The 22898-nt window shown below is 43.8% G+C and overlaps 1 protein-coding gene across 1 annotated transcript; it reads right to left on the bottom strand.

Annotated features, from left to right (window-relative positions):
- Positions 1-10133: 10133 nt before the first annotated feature.
- Positions 10134-22642, bottom strand: CIMAP3 (ciliary microtubule associated protein 3). Its single transcript, XM_063297567.1, has 6 exons — positions 22473-22642; positions 18355-18497; positions 16939-17037; positions 14640-14773; positions 13314-13431; positions 10134-11906 (listed from the first exon to the last, which is right to left on the bottom strand). Exons 1-6 carry the CDS (start codon positions 22510-22512, stop codon positions 11835-11837), a joined length of 606 nt encoding a protein of 201 aa, XP_063153637.1. The 5' UTR covers positions 22513-22642; the 3' UTR covers positions 10134-11834.
- Positions 22643-22898: the final 256 nt, after the last annotated feature.

The following is a 22898-nucleotide window of genomic DNA, read 5'->3' as shown; positions in this document are numbered from 1 at the left end:
ATATACTGTAGGTCTGACTAAGGCTAGTAACCATATCTACACATTTTCCTTTTTAAAGTGTAACATGAAAGCCTCAATTGAGAAAAGCCATGATGGGCTGAGGTCAGTATTTACCGGCCAATCTGGGAATGGTCATGACATATGGAAGATGGTGACTTAGAATGTAACAGGTGTAAATAGTAAAGAACTTGAATGTATGAATTAAACAGTTGAAAGAAAAATAGATATATTGTGTCTGTGTGAGATGCAGAGAAACTGAAAGGATGAAATAGATCTGAATAAATAGATCTGATGGTGTAGAGCTGAGTTGATAGACATATGCATAGAAGTGAAGGTGTATAAATGAAAGGGCTACAATGACAGAAAGTATGAATTGGTGTCACCTAGGTTGTTGTGGATGTGTATGAAAAGTAGGAACCCATAGTTTGGTGATAAATATTTGGTATGTTCCAGTGAATGGTGATAATAAATATGTTTTGGGGGACATTGTGCAACATTCTGAATGAATGAATGTATGAATGCGACCCAGGAGAAAACATAATTTTATTACATGACATGAATTTGTGGATAGAGACAACAGAAAAAGTGATTGGGCTATTCAGAGACCCAAGAATGAATAGGAATGATTGATGAATATCTGCTTAGAAAAAGGCATGCTTGTTTCAAATAAGTGACTTACACGTAAGTCTCATCATGGCATTGCACAGGAATGATTATACACATGGCAAAGTAATTATAAATCTGCAAGCATGATTGATTTCATAGCTTATGAGGAAAGACTGAATTAGTGAAGGATACGAGGGTGAAGAGTTTTGAACATGGGATGCACTATTATTTAGGCAAGAATGAATCTTGAGGGAAAATGGACATACTTAGAACTGATTTCCCCCTTATTGGCTCCAGACAGAATTCGTGGTTTTCCTATTATGAAATAAATAATATGAAATTTCTGTGAAAGTCATGGAATTCTTTGCCATTGCAACTATTACTAGAAGATGCTGGGCCTTACTGAAAAAGTTTTTGAAACATACACTGATTATGAATTTGGAATGATTGTCTTTCATTATTTCTATTGTTAAATCATTATGACCTTTATGTTAGCTCTTTATGACCTTTGGTCCATGATTGTACAGCAAATAAAATAAAAACAACAGAATATGCAAAAGCAAGGTCAATGATTAAATGTTTAATATGGACCAGCAAATAAATTTGAATGTAAATAATACTTTAACTTTGAGAAATCAGATCTATGCCTTTAAACCAATAAGATAATTGCCATTGCCCGGTTGTTGATTGATTGTGGAGGATGTGTGAGTGGAGGAGGAGACCCTTATTTCCACCCAGGGTTTCTGGAGGTCTGGGAGTGGAGGCAACCAGGCCTGGAAATTCTGGGGGCTATAGAGCGGGGTGTCCCATCGAGGTGGTGACGGGTCGGGGATGTTATGACGGGAACTGGAGGGCGGGCTGTGGGGGTCTGGATGGGGAACAACAGGCTTCAACTGAACCCTGGTAAGACGGAGTGGCTGTGGATTGATGGTGCTTCATCTTCCGGGAAATTGTCATCCTTAGTTCTGGAGGGGGTTGCACTGCCCCAGACAGACTCAGTGCGTAATCTGGGGGTTTTCCTAGACTCACGACTCCTGCTCAAAGAGCAGGTGGCAGTCGTGGCCAGGAGGGCCTTTGTGCAACTTCGGGTTGTGTGCCAGTTACACCCGTTCCTGGATCGAGAAGCCCTCCGAACAGTCACTCACGCCCTGGTTATCTCCCGTATAGACTACTGCAATGCGTTCTACATGGGGCTACCCTTGAAGAGTATCTGGAAGCTTCAGCTGGTCCAGAATGCAGCCATGTGGGTTATTTTTGGTGCCCCTAGGTGGGCACATATAACACCGTTGCTGCGCGAGCTGCACTGGGTGCCAGTTTGCTTCAGGGTCCAATTCAAGGTGTTGGTTATTACCTTTAAAGCCCTACACGGCATGGGGCCAGGTTACCTGAGGAACCATCTCATCCCTATTACATTGGCCTGCCCCACCCCACCTGATCATCCAGAGAGGGCATGTTGCGGACCCCATCCATGAGAATTTCATCTGGCGGGGTCCAGGAAATGGGCCTTCTCTGTAGTGACCCTCACTCTCTGGAATATCTTGCCCCCAGAGGTGAGGCAGGCCCCCTCATTCCTGACCTTCCGGAAGGCCCTGAAGACCTGGTTCTGCCATCTCACCTGGGGTGGGAAAGTGAATAACCATTCTTGGGGGTGGCTCGCACCCTAGAGTCCCTCCCACCAGCCTGGATTTTATACCTTTCTTGGATTTTATTTATTTACTGTATTTTATTATAACTGTTTTATGTGATTTTAATGTTTATATTTTGTGCTGGATTTTACCGTAAACCACCCAGAGTCCCTCTTTTGGGCGGTGGCTAAATTTGAGCAATAAATAAATAAATAAAAATAATGCTGAGTGTTTTTGCTGGCCCACTTTGTTGCACTATGTATTGTGATGCTGAAAAGAAAACTTTAAAAGGTGCCATCTGTTGAAGGTTATTGCCTGTGAAACATTGAAAAAATGGCTCATTTATTGTATAGTATTTTTTAATAGAGACATCCACACTCATTATTTGTTGTCACTCCTAAAAAGCAATCCAGACAGGTTGGGTAAGATTTATTTAGGCTTTTTTAAAATCAGACGTAAAGAACATCTTAGCATTACAAGATGAGTTGAGGAATAGATAAGCACAGTTGCAACTAATAAATTTGCTGAACTTGTTTAAAAGATCTACTTGTGTTCTGTCATGCCCCGTTCTAAGGCATGCATGCCTCACAATGTGATCATGCCTTCCTGTTGGAAGGGAGGGGTAGGAAGTATGCATAGGCTTATCCCCTCAAGAACAAATTGCAAGGGTGGCTCGCCCAAGGCCAGGCGGCCATCAACATAATCACCGGCCACTCCACAGGGCCCCAGAGTACTTGCCTGGGCCGCCCACAGGAGGAGGATAATGACAGTCGGACGGCACCCACCCTAATCGCCCATCAAGGTTATTGTCTCGCCAGGATCACCCATCAAGAGGGCCGGGAACAGACACATGGACAAGGGGGGGGGGCAGGAAGGGGCAAAGCTGACACACATGTGTATAAAGGGAATGAGCCCAACACGTGCTCATTCCCGTCTTTCTCTCGTGACTGTATCCTTTCCATTAAACCAGATTTCCTTAGCCAGTCTAAGTTCGAGTCTGTGCCTCATTGGGGAGAAGCTGCACATCACATAAAGACGGGAATCCAAAAAAATTTTTTTTCTCGCTAGCACCTTTCCAGGTTCTCCTGTGAGGGAAGAATGCAGCGATGACCCATCTCCCGACGCGACGTGGCGGAGACCCAGGAACCAGCGACGGCACCCCAACCCTCGCAGAAAGGGCCAGCGGACGCCTGGCGGGGGAGGAACCGAGCCGCAACGTCACCTTGACGTCCACCGGCGAGATGCTGCCGGAATGGGTCACCCTCGACGCAACGGGGGATTCCCTGCCCGTGATCTTCAGGGTGGTGTGGGAGCCATTGCACGCACCCACAACCAGTGGCAGGGATCGGTGACGGAGCGATCAAGCCGTGGGAGGCCTCCCGGACGACGCGGACTGCGGACCCACGGAAGCGCGCCTGGTGAGGATCGAGCGGCTACTCCACGACCTGGTGCAGGAACGCGGAGGCAGCGAACAGGGCGCCAGGAGTGCGTCCCCGCCCCCGCGCATTCCAGGAGCATGGCGGCTGCAGTGGCAGGAGGAAGCTGAGGACGCCGATGCGCACCGCACAGAGCTGCTGGGAAAGGGTTCCCCCCCCCTCTTTTGCAGAACGTCAGCTGGGAAGGGGCTGCCGACGAGTCAAGGGCAGCGAACGGGGTGAGTACAAACGGGGCACTGGTGGCGCATCCCCGCCCCCGCTCATTCCCAAAGCATGGCGGCTGCAGTGGCAGGAGGAGGCCGAGGACGCCAGCGCACACCGCGGAGGGCTGCCGGGGAAGGGTTCCCCCCCCCTCTTTCGCAGCGCGTCAGCAGGGGGAGAGGCTGGAGATGAGCAGAGGTGGAGCCGGCGCCACCCGGAGCCTGTTCGAGGGAATCCCCACGCCGGGACCACAGCGTCCTACCAGAAGTGGTGATGGCGGCGCGTCCAGCGGGGGAATTCCTGCCCGCAATCTTCGGGGCGGCGTGCGAGCCTTCCCACGCGCCCACAGCCAGTGGCAGAGGCCGGCGGCGGAGCAAGCAAGCAATGGGAGGCGGCCCAGAGAACGCGTGCTGCAGAGCCGAGGAAGCGCGCCTGGCGAAGATCGAGAGGCTGCTCCAGGAACTAGCGCTGGAGCGTGGAGGTAGCAAATGGGGTGAGTGTGAATGGGGCGCCAGAAGCCTGCCCCCACCCCCACCTGACCCCGAAGCATGGCAGCCACAGTGGCAGGGTGTAGCGCAGCAGGAGGAGGCAGAGGACACCGGCACACACCGCGCAGGGTTGCCGGGGAGGGTTTCCCCCCCCTCTTCTGCAGCGCATCAGCTGGGGAGAAGCTGGAGACGAGGGGAATCGCAGCCGGAGCCACCTGGAACCTGGCTGGGGGAACCCCCGCATCGGTACCACAGCTCCCCACTGGAAGGGGGAGTGAACACGCATCCGGAGGTGCCCTGGAATCCACCAACGATGGCAGTGAGAGACCTCGCGGCAAGATTCAACGGCGACCCAGCCACGCTGTCATTCTTTTTGATCAACACGAAGAACTACATGGCTGACTACGGACCCTGCTTCCGGACGGAAAGGGGAAAGATCAACGCTATTGCAAACAGACTCAGAGGGAGGGCGGCTGACTGGTATGTCCACCTATGCCAGGCAGACACCCCAGAACTCAAGCACGTGGATGCATTTCTCAGTGCCCTGGACTGCCATTTCCGGGACCCCCTCGAGGCCGAGATAGCGAAGAGAGCTCTACGGGGAATCCGGCAAGGGCAACACTCCGTGGCTGACTACGCCAGCGAATTCCAAGCGCTTGCGGGCAAAGTGCGGGACTGGTCACAATCCACCCTCACTGAAAAATTCAAGGAGGGACTCAACTTAACCATTTTAAGGTGGGCGCTGAATCGGGACGACCCCGCCACCCTCCGCAAATGGATTGGACTTGCGGGAAGGGCGGAGAACGCCCAGGAAACCTTTCGGCACGTCCAGAGGTCCCGGCAAGCTGCAGCAACAGCGAGTGGACCCCGACCCAGCGGCGCTCCAGCGAGACTGACGCCCCAGCCATGGGGGGAGGAACGAGAGCGCCGGTTTGCCCAGGGACAATGCTTCCAGTGCGGCAAAACGGGCCACGAGGCGGCAACTTGCCCAAACGCAAAGCCACCAGAGTGGCAGAGACGAGCAGCGAACAAACCGCCCGCAACAGAAAAAAAGACCGCAGCAGCCAGTGGAGTAGCAGGTGTAAAAGCCCTACATTACCCCACTGAAGAAGACGACAGTGAGGACGGCAGTTACATGGCACCCACAGGGGAGCAGGTCCCCCGCGCGGCAGTGGGGAGGGCGACCTCCACAACGGTACACCCAGTCCCAGAACCCCTGGAAGGCCTACTCCCCCCAGTACGCAGACTTTGCAGACGTCTTTGGGGTTAAGGAGGCGGACAAGCTCCCACCCCACAGGAAAACGGACTGCTCCATACAACTGATCCCGGACGCACCCCTACCTAAACCGAGGATCTACCCGATGTCCCAGAGGGAGCTGGCGACATTGCGGGAGTTCATCAATACAAACCTGGAGCGGGGTTTTATCGAACCCGCGAACTCACCCGTTGGGGCCCCGGTCCTCTTCAGGGAGAAAAATGATAGCACCCTGAGGCTATGTATGGATTACCAGGGCCTCAACACCATTTCTAACAAATATCCCATGCCAATCATAAAAGATATCCTCTCCCATTTGGCCAGGGGTAGGATTTTCACAAAACTGGACCTGCGCGAAGCATACTATCACATCAGAATAAAGGAAGGGGACGAGTGGAAGATGGCGTTCAACTGCCCATTGGGAGCATTCCAGTTCAAAGTCTTACCCTTTGGCTTGGCAGGTGCACCAGGGGTCTTCATGCAGTTGATCAATGAAGTCCTGCACGAACACTTATACAAAGGCGTCCTCGTCTATTTAGACGACGTATTAATCTACACAGAATCAGAGGAGGAACACGAACGCCTAGTGAAACAGGTGCTCAGGAAACTCCGCAAGGCCAGACTCTTTGCCAAACTCTCCAAATGCGGGTTTCATCAATCCCAGATTGACTACCTGGGGTACAGAATTTCGGAAAGAGGCGTCGAGATGGACCCGAACAAAGTCCAAGCCATCCTGGCGTGGGAACGCCCACGCACAAGAAGACAAGTACAAAGTTTCCTGGGTTTCACGAACTTCTATCGGGCGTTCATACCAGGCCTATCAGAAATCGTCCTTCCCCTCACCAACCTGTTACGCACTAAAGGTTTAGGAGACACGCGCAAGTCACGCAACCCAGGAGCGCTCCTCAACTGGACTCCGGCTTGCCAGACGGCCTTTGAGTGCCTCCAAAAACTCTTCACCACTGAACCAGTCCTCCTACACCCTGACCCCACAAAGCCCTTCGTGGTTCAGGTCGACGCCTCCGACTTCTCGATCGGGGCAATACTCCTGCAGAAGGACCCCAATGACCAGCTGCGGCCCTGTGCGTACCTCTCCCACAAGTTTTCCGAAACAGAACAGAGATGGCACATGTGGGAGAAGGAGGCTTTCGCCGTCAAGGCCGCCCTGGAGGCATGGCGACACCTATTGGAGGGAGCTGCCTGCCCCTTCGAGGTCTGGACGGACCACAAAAACTTGGAAGCTCTCAGTACCCCAAAATGGCTCAGCCCCAAACAAGTCCGATGGGCGCAGTTCTTTAGTTGTTTTGATTTCAAACTCAAATTCATACCGGGGAAAAAGAACTTCCTAGTGGATACCCTCTCCCGTCGGCCGCAAGACGCCAGCCAGGCATCTGACATCGTCGGAACTGTATGGACTAACTCGCAACTGGGCTGCCCAGTGATCACACGCAACCACACGGAAACGCGACGCACCAAAGCGCAACCACCAGCGAAGGGGGGGAGAGGCCCACATATCCCCTCCGATATGCAACAACAGTTCGCCCAGGCACTAGACACGGACGCCTGGATGCAAGCAAACCGCTCCAACGTCACCCTCAAAAACAGCCTGGCATGGCAGCACGACAAGCTATACGTCCCTGAACAACTGAGGCCCGAGATCCTGTGGCGATCACATGATGACAAAACGGCCGGCCACTTCGGATTTGTTAAAACCCTGCACCTCGTCAGACGGCAATTCTGGTGGCCTCTACTGTGGAAAGACGTAAAAGACTATGTCGCAGCTTGCCCCTCATGCTCCAGGGTCAAGCGCAAACCGGGGAAAACTCAGGGTCTCCTACAACCAGTGTCGAAACCCTCACGCCCATGGGAGGAAATCTCCATGGACTTCATAGTCGACCTACCACCCAGCCAGCGAAAAACTGTCATATGGGTGGTAAAGGACTATTTCTCGAAGCAGGCGCACTTTGTACCTTGCGCCTCCATCCCCTCCGTGCAACAGCTAGCACGCCTCTTCCTGACCCACATATACAGACTACACGGGACCCCCTCCAGAGTGGTCATGGACAGAGGGACACAATTCACTTCCAGGTTCTGGAAGGAATTCCTAAAGTTACTCGGCACCAAGCAAGCACTGTCCACTGCTTGGCATTCCCACACGGATGGGTCGATGGAAATTCTGAACTCCACCCTGGAGCAGTGCTTACGTGCCTTTGTAAGCTACCAACAGGATGACTGGGTAGACCTACTCCCCTTCGCAGAGGTAGCGTACAACAATGCCGTGCACCAGAGCATGGGCCACACCCCCTTCCGGGTGGTATATGACAGGGAGTTTGTCCCCATTCCAGAACTCCCACAGGCAGACACTCCGCCCTGCTCCCCTGACGATTGGGCGACGCAGCTGGCCAACGTTTGGCCAGTCATTCAACTGGCCCTCTCTGAGGCCCAGGCAACATACAAGTGCTTCGTGGATAACCACCGAGCAGCACAGCCAGACTTCAAAGTGGGAGATCAGGTCTACCTCTCCACGAAGTTCATCAAATCCCCGCAGCCCTCGAAGAAACTGGGCCCCAAGTTCATCGGCCCATTCCCGATCCTGGAGCGACTTAACCTAGTGACGTATAAGCTGGACTTGCTGCACAACCTGCGGCGTATACACCCGGTTTTTCACTGTGCTCTGTTGAAACCGGTCATCCCATCCAAATGGCACAGCGACCCCCCCCCCCCGCCTCCTCCCATTATGATCGATGGACACCAACACTTCGAGGTGAGGGAAGTGTTAGACTCCCGCAGGCTCCGCGGAACCCTCCAATACCTGGTCCGCTGGAAACACTTTCCCCATCCAGAGTGGGTACAGTCCCGACACGTCGCAGCACAAAGACTTGTAAACTGTTTCCACACAGCCCACCCGGACAAGCCAAAGCCATAGACTTCCTTGAGGAGGCAGTATGTCATGCCCCATTCTAAGGCATGCATGCCTCACAACGTGATCATGCCTTCCTGTTGGAAGGGAGGGGTAGGAAGTATGCATAGGCTTATCCCAATAACAAATTGCAAGGGTGGCTCGCCCAAGGCCAGGTGGCCATCAACATAATCACCGGCCACTCCACAGGGCCCCAGAGTACTTGCCTGGGCCGCCCACAGGAGGAGGATAATGACAGTTGGACAGCACCCGCCCTAATCGCCCATCAAGGCTATTGTCTCGCCAGGATCACCCATCAAGAGGGCCGGGAACGGACACACGGACAAGGGGGGGGGGGGCAGGAAGGGGCAAAGCTGACACACATGTATATAAAGGGAATGAGCCCAACATGTGCTCATTCCCGTCTTTCTCTCATGACCATATCCTTCCCATTAAACCAGATTTCCTTAGCCAGTCTAAGTTCGAGTCTGTGCCTCATTGGGGAGAAGCTGCGCATCACAGTTCTGTCTTTGCTTTAATACTTCTGGACAGTGGCTAAAATAAAAACAAATAGTATGGGTTTCATTATTTTTTTTAGTTCATCAGTTGCTCTCAGCTCTTGCTTTTCTGGCTCATCTATTAGAATTGTGCAGCACTATGGATTTGAATGGGAAAACGGGATTTGGAGCACACAGGATTGCTCATGTAGTATCTGTCAGCAACTCCTTAAAACACGTTTAGTATCATATAATGTTAAAAGTCAATGTTGGGGCCATCTATTAAACTCACAAAGCTTCATTTGGCATAGCAGATACATATATACATACATATATATTATTTCCTGACAGTGGGTCAGACTAAATTAAGATGATGGGATATCTATTATTGTGTTCCCACAGTTGAATAAAACATAACTGAACTCAGGCATAAACTTAGTTTCCCAAACTCATACATCTTTAGGAAGCTGCCACTTTGCTTCTGAGCAAAAATAACTTCGTGCTTATTGTGATTATCTCCCCAGAGCAAATACCAACCAGCAAGACAATTTAGATATTATAGTGTGGGTAAGCAAAAGGATTAATTCCTTCATGCTACAGCCCAAACCTTATATAGAAGGTTGCTATTAAACTTAAAAAAATTAGAAGGTCCCTCCTCCATTCTTCTCTCACTTCAGTTATTTTGCCCTGAAATTCCAATTCCAATTCATTTTTTTTACTTGTTCCACAGGCCTCAGCAAGAAGAACAGAGAGCCTAGCTCATCCCCATCAGCATATAACATCTTTGGACTATTTCCTGATTATAAATACTTCTTATAATATAACAGAGAATGATTTTGGTAACTAAATAAGCAGTTACATATTTTAATACTCAAACTCAAAAATTACTTATGAAGATGTACTGTTGGGGAAAAATGTGGTGATACCTTCCTATGACCACTTCTAATATAAAATGTATTATCTGAATCTTATGATAATATCAGCAAAAATTAAACGTGGTGCAGGCTACTATTACACAAGTTGAAAGGATAGAACAACATTAAGTGGAAGATTAACAGTCTTAAATTCTTCCTGTTCAAGTGATATCTTTCTCTGAAAAAGAAACATTAACAAATAAATGACTCAGAATCAGTTTCTAAGTTTATTTCACTGCAGTAATATAAAGACAGATGTTTAGTTTTTAACAGTAAGTTACCAGTTACTTTAATAAGTGGGTGACTGGATGGAGACATGCAGGATTTATGCTGTAAATATGTTTTCCCCAGTGTTTTTTTCATAGTTTGGGCCAAAACTCTCCTCATGCCAGACAGTTTGGTGAATGGGCAGGAGTTATGGGAGTTACATAATCAACATCTAAAAGACAGTAGGATGGGGAACACTACTGCAAGATTGAAACTGAAGGTTCTGCTTGCCAACCTATAAATTCATTCCATTTTGTTATAAGTGCTTCTATGTACCTTCTAGTTTAAATCCACTAGTTTACAGGATATACAAAGGATTCCATTGGAATCATAAGACTCTCTATGAAACTTCTAAGTGAAATCCAGTTTTTTGGAGAAATCAAGAGTATATAAAGGGAACTTTAAAACATTTTAAAGAGTGGTGAGCAGAAAAGTATTTAAGCATCATGCTGCATAGAAGACATCAAGAGCAGAAATTGCCTACTAGACTGGTTTAGTAGACTAACAAAACTGAATAGAAATTGTAACATGTTTTCTATTACCCATGTGTTTTCTCCCATAATGCAGAGCACAGAAGGAAAAAGATTGTACAGCCCATAACTCTTCATCTGCTAGGAGTATAATGTATATAAAAGGTACAAATCTAGTTCCTAAATATAATAGCTATAGCTCAGTTCAGACATAGCAAAGATGAAAAGCATGGTTTTCTCCTACAAGAATATGCCATGGAAGTCTTTCCTCACTTCCCATTTTGTGACAGAAAAAAAACGGAAAGCTTCTACTATCAAGTTTAGGAAGCTTAAACTATCAAGTTTAAGGCCAGAATTTATGATGCTGTGATTTAACTTACTAAATCATTGTTATTAAGAATGGCCAAAAACCTTGGCTTGTTTTAAATCCAAATTTGAATGTTACTGAAATGCATACCAATACATAAAAGATGAGAAAGTATGGAATATGAGTGGGAAATCTGTTTCTTGTTCAGTGTGAATCAAGCTTCGATCTTTTCTGCAGCAGATAGCTAAAATAAACCTCTAAAAATGTCACTGCACATATATTCCATGAAATTTCCACTCCCATGTGCAGGATATGCAGTGCAAGTAGTATCATATGATACATGACCATATCAGATCATATGGCACGTACTTCTAATACCCTTTGTGTTGCAAGTAATACTGGCCAGTGCAGTGGAACAGCAGGGCAAAATATTTTCAATTCCAGGTTTTCACCAGTACGTGCTTGCTCCAGTAATAATTTCTCCAATTTGGCATGCCTTTTGTGAGCATTGTGATCTTAACTCTCAAACTGGCATACCAACAGAAATGACACTTTGAAAATCTCAATTTCTCTTAAGCATTTCTCTAGCCGAATTATTCAAAACCATAAACATCTAACAGATGTGGTTGTTGGCCTAGTCCAAACCCCCTCATCTGAAGCAACTTCCAGATAGCTAATATTTTATATTGAATCAGTGGAGAGCATTAGTAAAATAGAAACATCTAAAGGGCTAACTCAGTCACCATTTATGAATAGTCTGGTTACTGAATCCAAGTAACAAATGAATTAAAGATGCTCTACTTCTAAGGATAAAAAAGTAAATAAGTGGTCTAAGCATACAGGAGAGGAAATAACTTCAGCCAGAAAAATTAATCACTATAGTATATGCTCAGATAGGCCACCAGGTTCCGATGTTTCTTGAATTCTTTATCTGTAAGCAACTGAAATAAACCCAAAGAAAAAATATTAAATATATGATGACAATTACTGTACAAATAATGAAAAAGTATCAATTAACTTGGAGGGCAGTTTGCTTGGCATATATGGATATAGTTTGTCATTTTCTTGTGGAATATTTTTTCAGCTTCCTTGTCTAGGCTGGGAATGTCTCCTATCCAAGTAGTAATCAAGACTGTGCCTTGTTTAGCTTTCTAGGTTGGCTAAGTGCTTCCTCCTAACTGTGCAAGAGAAAGCAAACCTATCACCACAAACTACTTCAAGCAAAGAAATTCTACAGGGACAGAAAGGAGTGATTATTAGCTTTTAAAAGATAACTGCCATAAAGAAATTATGAGCTAAATGACAAAGATTTATATTACTGTAATTTACAGTATGTACCAGAGCTAGCAAGGTGTAGTGATAATGTGCTGGACTGGGAACTGGGACACCTGAGTCCTAGTTCTCCATTAGGCATGGAAGCCAGCTGTGTGGCTTCGGGCCACTCACTATCTTTCAGCCCTAGATTGGAGAGTTGAAAAATATCTTAGAAGAAGGTAATGACAAACCACTTCTGCAGTGTTGCCAAGAAAACTTCATGGATCTGTCCATGAAGTTGCAGAAGTCAAGTCTGTTTCAAAGGCACCCCGCTCCTCACCAAAAGAGGTATTTAATTTCCATATCAGTTAGAGAAGTGTCAGTCAGGATCATGACTATGCTGCACAGTATAGAAACTTGACCCTTCCATCCCCTCTTCTCCCTCTCCTTTCTCGCTGTTGGTGAGAAATTGCTGTATCCATAGATCCTACCCAGGGAGCAGCACAGTTGGCAGAATCTCTATATTCCCTTCCCCAGCATAAACCTATTTGTTATGGTTCAAACATAGAAGGCAGAGGCCTAGAATAAGCATTTTCTTCTATTTAATCTTAACCATGCTGGGTTGTAGGACAAGAATGTATCAAACAACAACAAAATCACATAAAGGCCTGTAAACAGAACCATTTTAAGATCCTGTCTGAAGTGAGTAGGCCAAACATTTTTGGGGGGGAAAGAGGAAGTTCACAAAAGACGTGGGGCCATTATGGCCCTCGTTTGGTATCCACCAACCTGTTGGGTTTGTAAGGCAGACTTGAGAACAGGGCATCTATAACCAAACTTAGGACTTATGTCAACAGACCTTCAAATAATCTGATGCCAAGCCATTATAGCCTTTAAATGTTAAAACAAGAAATGAAGAAAGTAATTGCTGTATAATACCCAGAACATCTTACCCCCAACAAACAACTTAGTAGTTATAGGCTACCACTGTTGTTTTTTGTAAGCAGTTGCTCAAAGGATAGCATTAGTCTATTTCAAGAAATTAGCATTTCTGTCATTCCAAAATGTAACATTCTTAACCCAAAATTTCACACCTCAGCTCTGAAAGTTCTTTTCTGTGGCATTGGTACTAAAGACCAGTCTGGGGGACCAAACTTCCCTGGCCAGGTGACATGCCTGTGTGGCATCTTGTATGGGTTGTAAGTTCCAGGTCTGAAAAGACAGAACAGAGAAGTCTTTATTGTAAACTGCCCAGAGTCGCTCTTTAAGTGAGATGGGAGGTGACTAAATTTGAAATATAAACAAACAAACAAATAAGTCCTTCAATACATATATCACTTTCTCTTATATACTGCAGTTTTAATGCTATATACTATATAAATTAAAATAAATATATCATTGCATATTGTGTTCTTTCTTTCATAGTTGTGCTGGACTGGGTAAATTGTGAAAAAAATTGCTATAAGCTTCCATTCAAAATAGCTTGGATAAGTTATATAAATTAAAAAAAATAAAAATTTTGCTGTAGTACTTCATTTGTCTTTTCTTTTCTTTTTATAGCAATAAACATTAAAGAAATAAGATTATAGTGGGAATGGGGGTAAAAGTTTAAAACTTCATGATGAAAAAGAGTGTCTTATTTGAAGCATTTTTATTTAACTTTTTAGACAGAAAGGCTCCTAGAATGACTTACTCTATTAAGCAATCAATTAACAGAAAAGCAGTCTCTGCCAATAATTTACAATTGAAATGACTTCTTAATTTAATGCAAAAAGTATGCCTCATTATAAACAGATTAGCAAAAAAATATTTATATTTGGGTTCTGTTGATTTTCCCCCCACGCTGTTTTCAAATGAAAAATCCCACATGGCTTGTACAGTAGTAATTCTGCTGCTGCATTGGGGCAATTTTTGCATACAGTCACTGTCAAGATATATCTGTTTTCAGTTTCAACATAGCAAACTTTGGGAGAGTTACTAACATTTGTTAAAAGACTAGCTGAAGAGCCACCAGAAACAGTGTAAGTGGAGAATGTGGCACAGCAGCATGATGGCAGTTATGCTACCACAGCTTGCCAAGTACCTCCAAGGAAATCTGCAAGTACAGGAGTCCCACTGGCAGTACTGGGACAGGGGTGGGAGCCCCAGCTAGAATATGTTCAAGCATGTTAATGATGCCTAAAGGTCCTTTGGACCCAAGTCCTCTTGTTCCTCCAATGCATCCATGAGAAACTAAACCACACAATTTCCAGCTTTTGCATAGTTAAATCCTTTCCAAGACTTAAATGAACAACAAACTGAAACCCAAACCAAATATAATAGGATTTTCCTGCCCATCCTCCTTAGCACTGGACTTCTGTCTACTTTTCAGGTTCCATTTCTAATAAACAGTTTTTAACTCAAGAAATGAAAAATAGTACCCAGGAAAGAGCTCTCTGTCCTGAACCTGCTCTGAAAACCGGGGTATATTGCTGTGGAACGGGAAGTGTGAAGGCTTGTGCTTCTGCTCTTTGATCCATATTGACTGATACGTTGTAGGCGCAGGAGTTACGTGCTAAAAAAAACAAGCATAAATAATGAAATTACGAAGAACTTTGTCTTTTGAAATCTATAAACACTCCAATTACATTTCAGTTCTAAGCTAAGTGAACAGTCCTGATCTTTATCTTTGTCAAACCCTATCAGAATAGAATTAATAACTTCTATTTTGCAAATAAATCAGAAATGGTAATTAAAATTCAATTTAATATTTTTGTGAACTTTCATGCATTATCAATTACTCTAACACACCAGGGAATGGCTATGCAGCTGGGCAATCTTGGAAAAAGACACAGATGCTTTAATAAGTTCAAACAGGTAGTGTGTTCATGCTTCTGTGCATTATGAAGGATCTCTGTCTAAATGAATTCAAAATACTGTACAGCCATATTAGAGATTCCTTTCTAGTTTGATGAGTCTCACTAGCATAATTTAATGTTTAATATGTGGTTAGGTGTTTTGGGCATATGAAATTACCCAACATGGATGTTGCAAAATGGCTGAGGCAATGTCACACAAGTAAGTAAAGCTTGATTCTCCTTTTCTTTCTGGGGCTTTTCGGAAGTGGAATTGGGATGGTTCTTTGTTCTTTAAAAACTGTGTTCTTCCTATTGTCTGTTTGCTCAGTGCATTAATTGCTTAAACCCTAAGCATAAGAAACCTTTTATCTTTTCACTTTCATATGCTCAATGAAGATGCACAAAAACTGTTTTTTTAAAATTATTGTCTGTGCTACTGCATTCCATTATGATGAATTTATTTTTAATTATTTTATCTCTCTACAGCACAGTGTTACAGAATTTCATTTCAACTTACTTATGGGTAAACCTGGATAGAAGCATTAATTTGCCTTGAGCATCTCTCTTCTCTAGCCAATTTCACAACTAGGTGTATCAGCAAATCAAATTTTGTCAGCTTCACAGGAGAAAACGTGACAACTCGTAAAGTATATCTATGTTTACTATTTATTTCTAGAGAAGCATGAAACATGAATTGTGAAGGGTTAAATTTCCTTCTCAGCCACTCTGGGTTTTATTGCTGGTTTGGTGGTAGAAATATTTTGGCATTCTATTTAAATTGAAAGTCTTAGGGTACAAAGAAGTCCTTCCTTAAGCGGGATCCACAGTATAGGACCTGAAATTCCTATACGTATGCAAAGAACAAGCCATGCACTTCTGCATAGTATTAGAGAAAATTTAAATTGTAGCTGGTATAGGGTTATATTGCCTTCCCTTACTCTGGCTTTTGTGGGCACAGGATGCTTTACTTCGTACCCATCAGTAGTTCTACTGTAGATCTTCTTGCTGGTACATTTATAAACCTGAAGAGGCATTCACTAGCATAATAGCATTATAGAAGCTATGAAGCTGGAATCAGCGCCTTCTTCAATACAGGCTTTCAGTCTCTTTTTCAGCACCAATAATGAACATTAATGGATTTGACAAGGATTATAAAGTTAGAGATGCTTGTTACTTTACAGCTACAATATACGGGCTGCAAATATGCACCCCGGACAAAAACCTCATGGCCCTAAGCCTAGGAACTCAGCATAATGGAGGATGAAATCACAATGTACCATGAAAATACAACAAATGCATGCAATGATAACAATATCTCATCAGTTTAAAATATTTTGATCAACTATGAGATATTGAGTTAATCAACAGATTTTTAAAAATCATTTTAAATATTACCTATAGCCTTTAGCTACAGTTTCTTCCAATTTCTTTGAATTCAAAACCATACCAATATGACTGCTTTTATGAGCATGACATAACTACTTTGGAATTATTGTTATGGTCTATCAAGTTCATCTGGACTTCTAATGCTACAAGGATAGATCCATGCCATAGTTTTTCTTGGCAAAATTTTCAGAAGTGGTTTGCCAATATCTTCTTCCAGCGAGTTTTCAGCTTCCCAGTCTAGAACTGATTTAGGGAGACAAGCCCAAAATCATTCAGCTGGTTTTTGTGCCTAAGGAAGGACTAGAACTTGGATCTCCAGCATCTTTAACCATTAGTACACCAAACTGGTGTAAACTACCCTACTGCTCCTTAAAATGTTAGCATACATTTATAATGTTATTTGAGTATACATACAAATGGTTTTTAAAAATGTGCTTTATTTTAGCAATCTGTAAGACTAGAATTTGTAGAACACACACACTGAAAATGTTTTTACCTTGTTTATTAGTACAAAACGTGGTGTTGTTCTTGCTCCCATGGTGTAACCTTTAGTACTCTCTGGTCTGTGAGCCAAGTGATATATAAGGCAGTTCCTCTACATATTAAAAAAAAATGCTAAAGTTATTCTACTCTATAATAACAGAAAAAGCCATGTGTAGCAGCATAGTAGAGTCTGCAAAATGAAAGTCCTTAGGTTTCAAAATAGTAATAGTAGTAATACTAACTGAAATCATTTCTATATTCAGCTTGCTAGCTCTATAGCATAGAGCTATGTGACTAGAAGTTTCAGCCCTTCCTCATCCTTTAAGAGATAAATCTGACCTGAAGGAGATGAACAAAATCAAACTGTATTTAAAAGAATAAATAAAATGACCTATAAAACCTAATTTGCAGTATTCTCAGCTGACTATAGGATGATATGGTCTGCTTTAATTAATGAGCTGGGGCATGAACTCTATTTCCAGCTAAGATTTCTGCTCAGAAGAAGTTAATAAAAAGTAAAATAAATCTTGGGCACAGCCAGAGAAAGCACTCCTTGAGCAAAGAAAGAAGAGAGAATAAGACTTAATTAGAATACACAGACAACGAAAAAATCAACACTGGAGTTGGACGGTCAATACATTAAAACAAAACAAAACAAAACATAATGTAGTAACCCACCTAAACTTGATTACCTATTTTTTTCTTAAACAGAATTGTCTCAAAGCAATTGCCAAATTTTTTCCCCAGCTTCTTGGGATAATTCGAGCCACTTATCAGAGCTGTTGAGGAAATGGTACACCTTACCTGTTTTCCCAGTACAGTAACTTCCTGCACCATTTCCCCAGAGTTCTTCCCTACTTTTTAAAAGAACAAAACTTTTTCTGATCTAGGAGAGGGATGAGTTGAGGCATCTGATTATGTCCATTTGCCAAAGACATCTCTCTTTCCCATGTGACAGAAGACATTTTCCCCTCTTGAATATGGACTGAGACTCAGACAGTGGCCATAAACTGCATGTCTGTCAGTGAACATTGGGTGGGGGTTTGCAGCCTGCACATTCACTACACAAAATGTTAGGATTTGTTAGTGTAAATGACAGAACTTCTATCCACGGATTTTTGCTGGAAGCAATCATGTGAAGTAGGTGGAGCTGGAAGACAGTATCAAGCACAGGGTCATCTTGTGAAAATAATAGATGAGTGGGGTTCAGCTGTGGCCTCTCAAGTCCTTGAAATATTCTCTAATCAGCTATACTCTTTTGCAATATTTTCCAAGACAAGGGAGATTGCTTTTATTTACAATATATTCAAACTTTGGAAGCAACTCAAAAGGTAATAAACAGAATCTAAAGAGTAAATGTTCTTTCTTTACTTCAAATTAAAGATCTCTGGGGAGAAAATAAACAAAAATGAAAGTCAGCACTACTTACCTCTGCATGGTTATAAGCTCCTGGGCCACGATCAGGATCACCTGTAATTGGTGTATACTCATTACCTAATCGGTCTGGTGCATGAAAAAAGGGGAAAATTTTCTTGTCCTGACATGACCCAAATGAATTTCGCTTCTGTACACCTGCAAACCCCAATTAGAGTTTATGTCAGTCAAAACATTATGCTTTAGAATGTGCTACAAAATTAAGATACAAAAATGGCAGGGTGACACCTCTTATCTACTGGACTAACCCTTCAGTAAAACACAGAATAGTGTCAGCCAGTCAATTTCATTTCATTCAACCACCAGGAAATTACATAAAAACATTAATTAAAAGGTAGAGGCAGTCCACACTTACCGACTGCCTCATTCAGCAACCGTTTGATGTTACAACGGCACTGAAAAATTAGGTTTACGACTGGTCCGCAAACTTGCAGCCATTGCAGCATTCCCGCAGTCACATGACCGTGATTCAGGCACTTTGCAACTGGCCACATTTACGATGGTCGCAGTGTCCCGCAGTCATGTGATCATCATTTGTGACCTTCACAGCCAGCTTCCAACAAGCAAAGTCAATGGAGAAGCCAGCAGGAAGTTGCAAGTTGTGGTCATGTGATGTTGAACTTAATGACCTGCAGTGATTTGCTTAATGACTGCAACTGGAACTCATGTCTTAAGTCCGGCATGGTCATGTGACATTTCACTTAACTATCACGTTGCTTAGTGATGGAGTTGCCAGTCCCAACTGTGGTTGGTAAGTGAGAACTACCTGTAACAGTATTCAGACTTGCATCGACTGTTGTCTCAGCAACACAAAATTTAGCTGGTTGACAGATAATTTCATATCTGAGAGGAGGTTCATATAATAATTATCTGTTCTTACAGAGTATTGATGCAGCAGTGGTATATAACTATTCCAAATATCCTTATAGAAGATACAATATACAGTAGTAGTATACAGTAAGCTGTTTTTATATCCCTGGATCCGCATGTGCTTGGCCAATGAGGTTTTAGAATACCTACCCCACAAAAGTTCAGAGGGATGTTGTGCCTAACCTTTCCTCAGCCTGGGAAAAGTAAGAATGTTTAAATATTTTTGCAGCTTCTCAAGTACCATTTGCAACCCAAGTTTTATTTTTCAGTGACAACCTGTTCACCTCAACCTGATCCTCCGTGTCATTTAATCTTTGAGAGAACATTTGTTTCACCTGATCGTATCCCCCAAATATTAAAAATGCTGTTGGTAACCCATGTGATGCTAGTTTTTGTTTTATTGCAAAAGTAGAACAGTTTTGTTCTACTGTTCTATTTTTGTTTTCAAAAATTCCAGTTTGAAAAATAATTGGCTACAAAACCCAAAAGCAATAAAGCTGTGGGCAAATACTGGATTTTCAGATATGACCTAATCATTGCTCTCCAAATCTAACTTCAGTTTTGGGCATTTCCTCCATTAATTTGAGCAGAGCACTAGCTACCCCCTAGGGGCAGCAACTACTGTATAGACCTAAAACTTATGTTAGCTCTAATGAGTCTTTCTTAGGTCACTTGTGCACCATATAGAATTTAGGTGAGGATTTTAGCCTCAAAGTGGTACAAGTATTAATTTTCCTTCTTTGGTAAAAAAAGAAACACTTGACACAGTTGAAAATCTTGAAGCCAACTTGGGAGATGTGCTGTGATGTGCACTCCAAATCTCTCTGAAATGGAAAGATCCCTTTCAAGTGAAAACTAGAGCCAGCTCACTTGCTGTCATTAGCATACAATTTTAAAGGTGTTCCCAGATAAATCTAAATGCTAAAAGTTACCTTTTTAGAACTACTGATTCTAGAGTCTACATTTAAGTGATCACTGCCATCCATGGCAGTTTCTTCTGGTTCACCCAGCTGGCATAAATTGGCATAATAATGGAACAAGTATGGGGCTATATTATTTATTTTATTTTATTTATTTAATTTTTATCCTGCCCTCATTATTTTTATAAATAACTCAAGGCAGCGAACATACCCAATACCCCTTTCTCTTCCGCTTTTCCCCACAACAACAACCCTGTGAGGTGAGTTGGGCTCAGAAGTAGTGACTGGCCCAAGATCACCCAGCTGGCTTCCATGCCTCAGGTGGGAATAGAACTATATGATGTGCACAACTGCTTTTCCTCATAAAGAGGATAAGGACAGCTTGAAAAAATGTCTTGCTTTCCTTTGTTGTACTGAATTGAGGCTATGTGCTATAAGACCTGGCATGGACGAGACAAAATTGGAAACAAGTCATTTTGCAATAATGGAGGCAATGAAAGACACTGAACTCTCTCTCTTTCTCTACAGTGAGATTTGGTTATTAAGTGTGTATTTGGTAATTTTTAAAGGACCAGGAAGACTGGTAAAAGAAATGTGTTTTCTTTTAAAATATTAGGAAAAAAAATTCTAACAGTACAAGTGTCAGTCTTATTCTTGGGAAGCAAAATTTTGTTGAAACTTCCCAGAAACTTTACATCACACAGGGTTGAATCTTTATTGTAACTTATGCACAAAAGCCATTACATTTGACAATCTCTGTCCATTCAGACTTATTCCCAAAATTATACCCTTCTTGGATTCAGATTTGGGCCCCTTTCTTCCTATGTTTTCCTAAATACACATGTGTAAACTGGCTTTTTGTTTACCACACTCACTTGTTGGTGGCGACTGCCTGTTTACATTCTTTGCATTTTTGCCCTTGGAAATTCAACAATGAGGAGCTCTTCAACAACTGGGAGATAGCAGACTCTCCTTTTTGGAAAATAGTTAGCAGAGGCTGGGCAACCATCTCTCAGGAATGCTACAGTTAGAAGATTCCTACAGTAAATGGGGTTTGAACTAGATAACCTCCAACATATATTCCAAGGCCAACTTTCTATGATCTTTCTCTGCAGTGACTTAAGCCTGTACTCTAACAAACATGTTAGTTTGTCTCCTATGGTAATTTACTGATGAGAGAGAGGGGCACTCCATGGAAGTTTAGGGTACTGTACTAATTTCTTCACTTGTTCTAGGATTAAGCCCTGATGTTCAGATCAATTTCTTGATTACATCTTGGAAAGTCAAGTAGATTTTTCCCCCCAATTATCTATTCTGAGATAAACAATGGTGTCTATTTGCCAAGAAAGAAAATATATTGTTAAAGGTCCCATAATTTGATACTGGAATTTGAAACTCTATAGCAAATACATATTTGGCAGACAGGTGTTATATATCCATTTAATTTCATTACTTAAATGATGGGACAAAAGAACTTTGTTATCTTTAGTATTGTAACAGTCCCTTTAGATCAGGGTTACTCAACCAGGGTTCCACGAGAGGTCACAATTTATTTAAAAAATTATTTCAAATTCAGGCAACTTCACATTAAAGAGGTAGGTTTCATTCTTTATTTTTAGTTTAAGAACACTGTTAATGCATACATACATGCCTACACATGAAACGAATATAGTAATTTTGTAACTTCTGGCCTATATTTGAGCCTGAATGTGCAAGGGTTCCCCGAGGCCTGACATTTGTTCAAGTGTTCCTCCAGGGTCAAAAAGTTGAGAAAGGCTGCTTTATATAGTATTATTTTTAAAGAAGGCTATATAGAACCACTGCTTATCTACATTTATTCTGGAACCCGAAGCAGACAATTTCAGAAATGCTTTCCTCTTCCTTTCAAATTAGCAGTAAAAACACAGTAAATTAAATGTAATTGGCAGCAACCCCTTCATAAAACCCCAAATCGCTTGACTGAAGCAACTGCTCACCGCCCTGCTCAGAGCTCTAACTTTATATTGGTGCTTACTGCTCAGTTCCCATCCCGCGTCCGGCAATTTCGGAAATCCAACCGTGTCCACACCCGCACGTCAGAATGGCCCAATGTCGTGTTCCCCAGCTGAGTCTTGGGAATCCCGAAAAACAAAGTTCGCAGGATCGCGAAAATTACAGGACTTCCCTTTCTTCCACGCGACCATATCTCCGCAGAGGAAGAAAGCGCCTCGGGCGACCCACACCCCATTCCAGCTGAGCCACAGCGCTCCTCTCCGCGGGCTCCGGCGGCGGGGACAAAAAGGATCGCCACGAGCGCCTTCTGGCCAGTCCCCGCCCGACTCACCTGTGAGCTCCCACGCGAGCTGGCGGTAGCTGGGGACCATCGCGAAGGGGCCGATCTGTTTAGCATCCGGCGCTTGCCATGGAAACAGAAGTGGGCCGGGCCCCACATCAGAGTATTGACGTAAGGAACCTCCTGCCGCGTGTTGAGAGACGGTATCTGCAAAGGCGGGGAGAGAAACGCTGGAGAGGCACGCGGCGTGCTGTGTGGCGTCCTGGGGTTGGGGGTGGGGAGCTCAGGCAGGCTGCGAAATCCGGGCGACTTCTAGATCGCAGCAGCACGATTACTGTAGTTCTTTACTGCCACCTAGTGCTCGTCCGGTTTTTTACAGCGCGGTTATGGCTAACCCTACCTTTGCCTGGCAGCGGTAGGCGGCTAGAGTATAGCCTCGCCCCTATAGCTTTCGTGGCGGACTCAATGCCGAGTCGT

This window comes from Candoia aspera, chromosome 3 (genome assembly GCF_035149785.1).
Source record: "Candoia aspera isolate rCanAsp1 chromosome 3, rCanAsp1.hap2, whole genome shotgun sequence".
In the NCBI taxonomy this organism is placed as follows: Eukaryota; Metazoa; Chordata; class Lepidosauria; order Squamata; family Boidae; genus Candoia; species Candoia aspera.
Note: the sequence above shows the minus strand (reverse complement) of the source record. Positions and strands in the feature narration are given on the sequence as shown.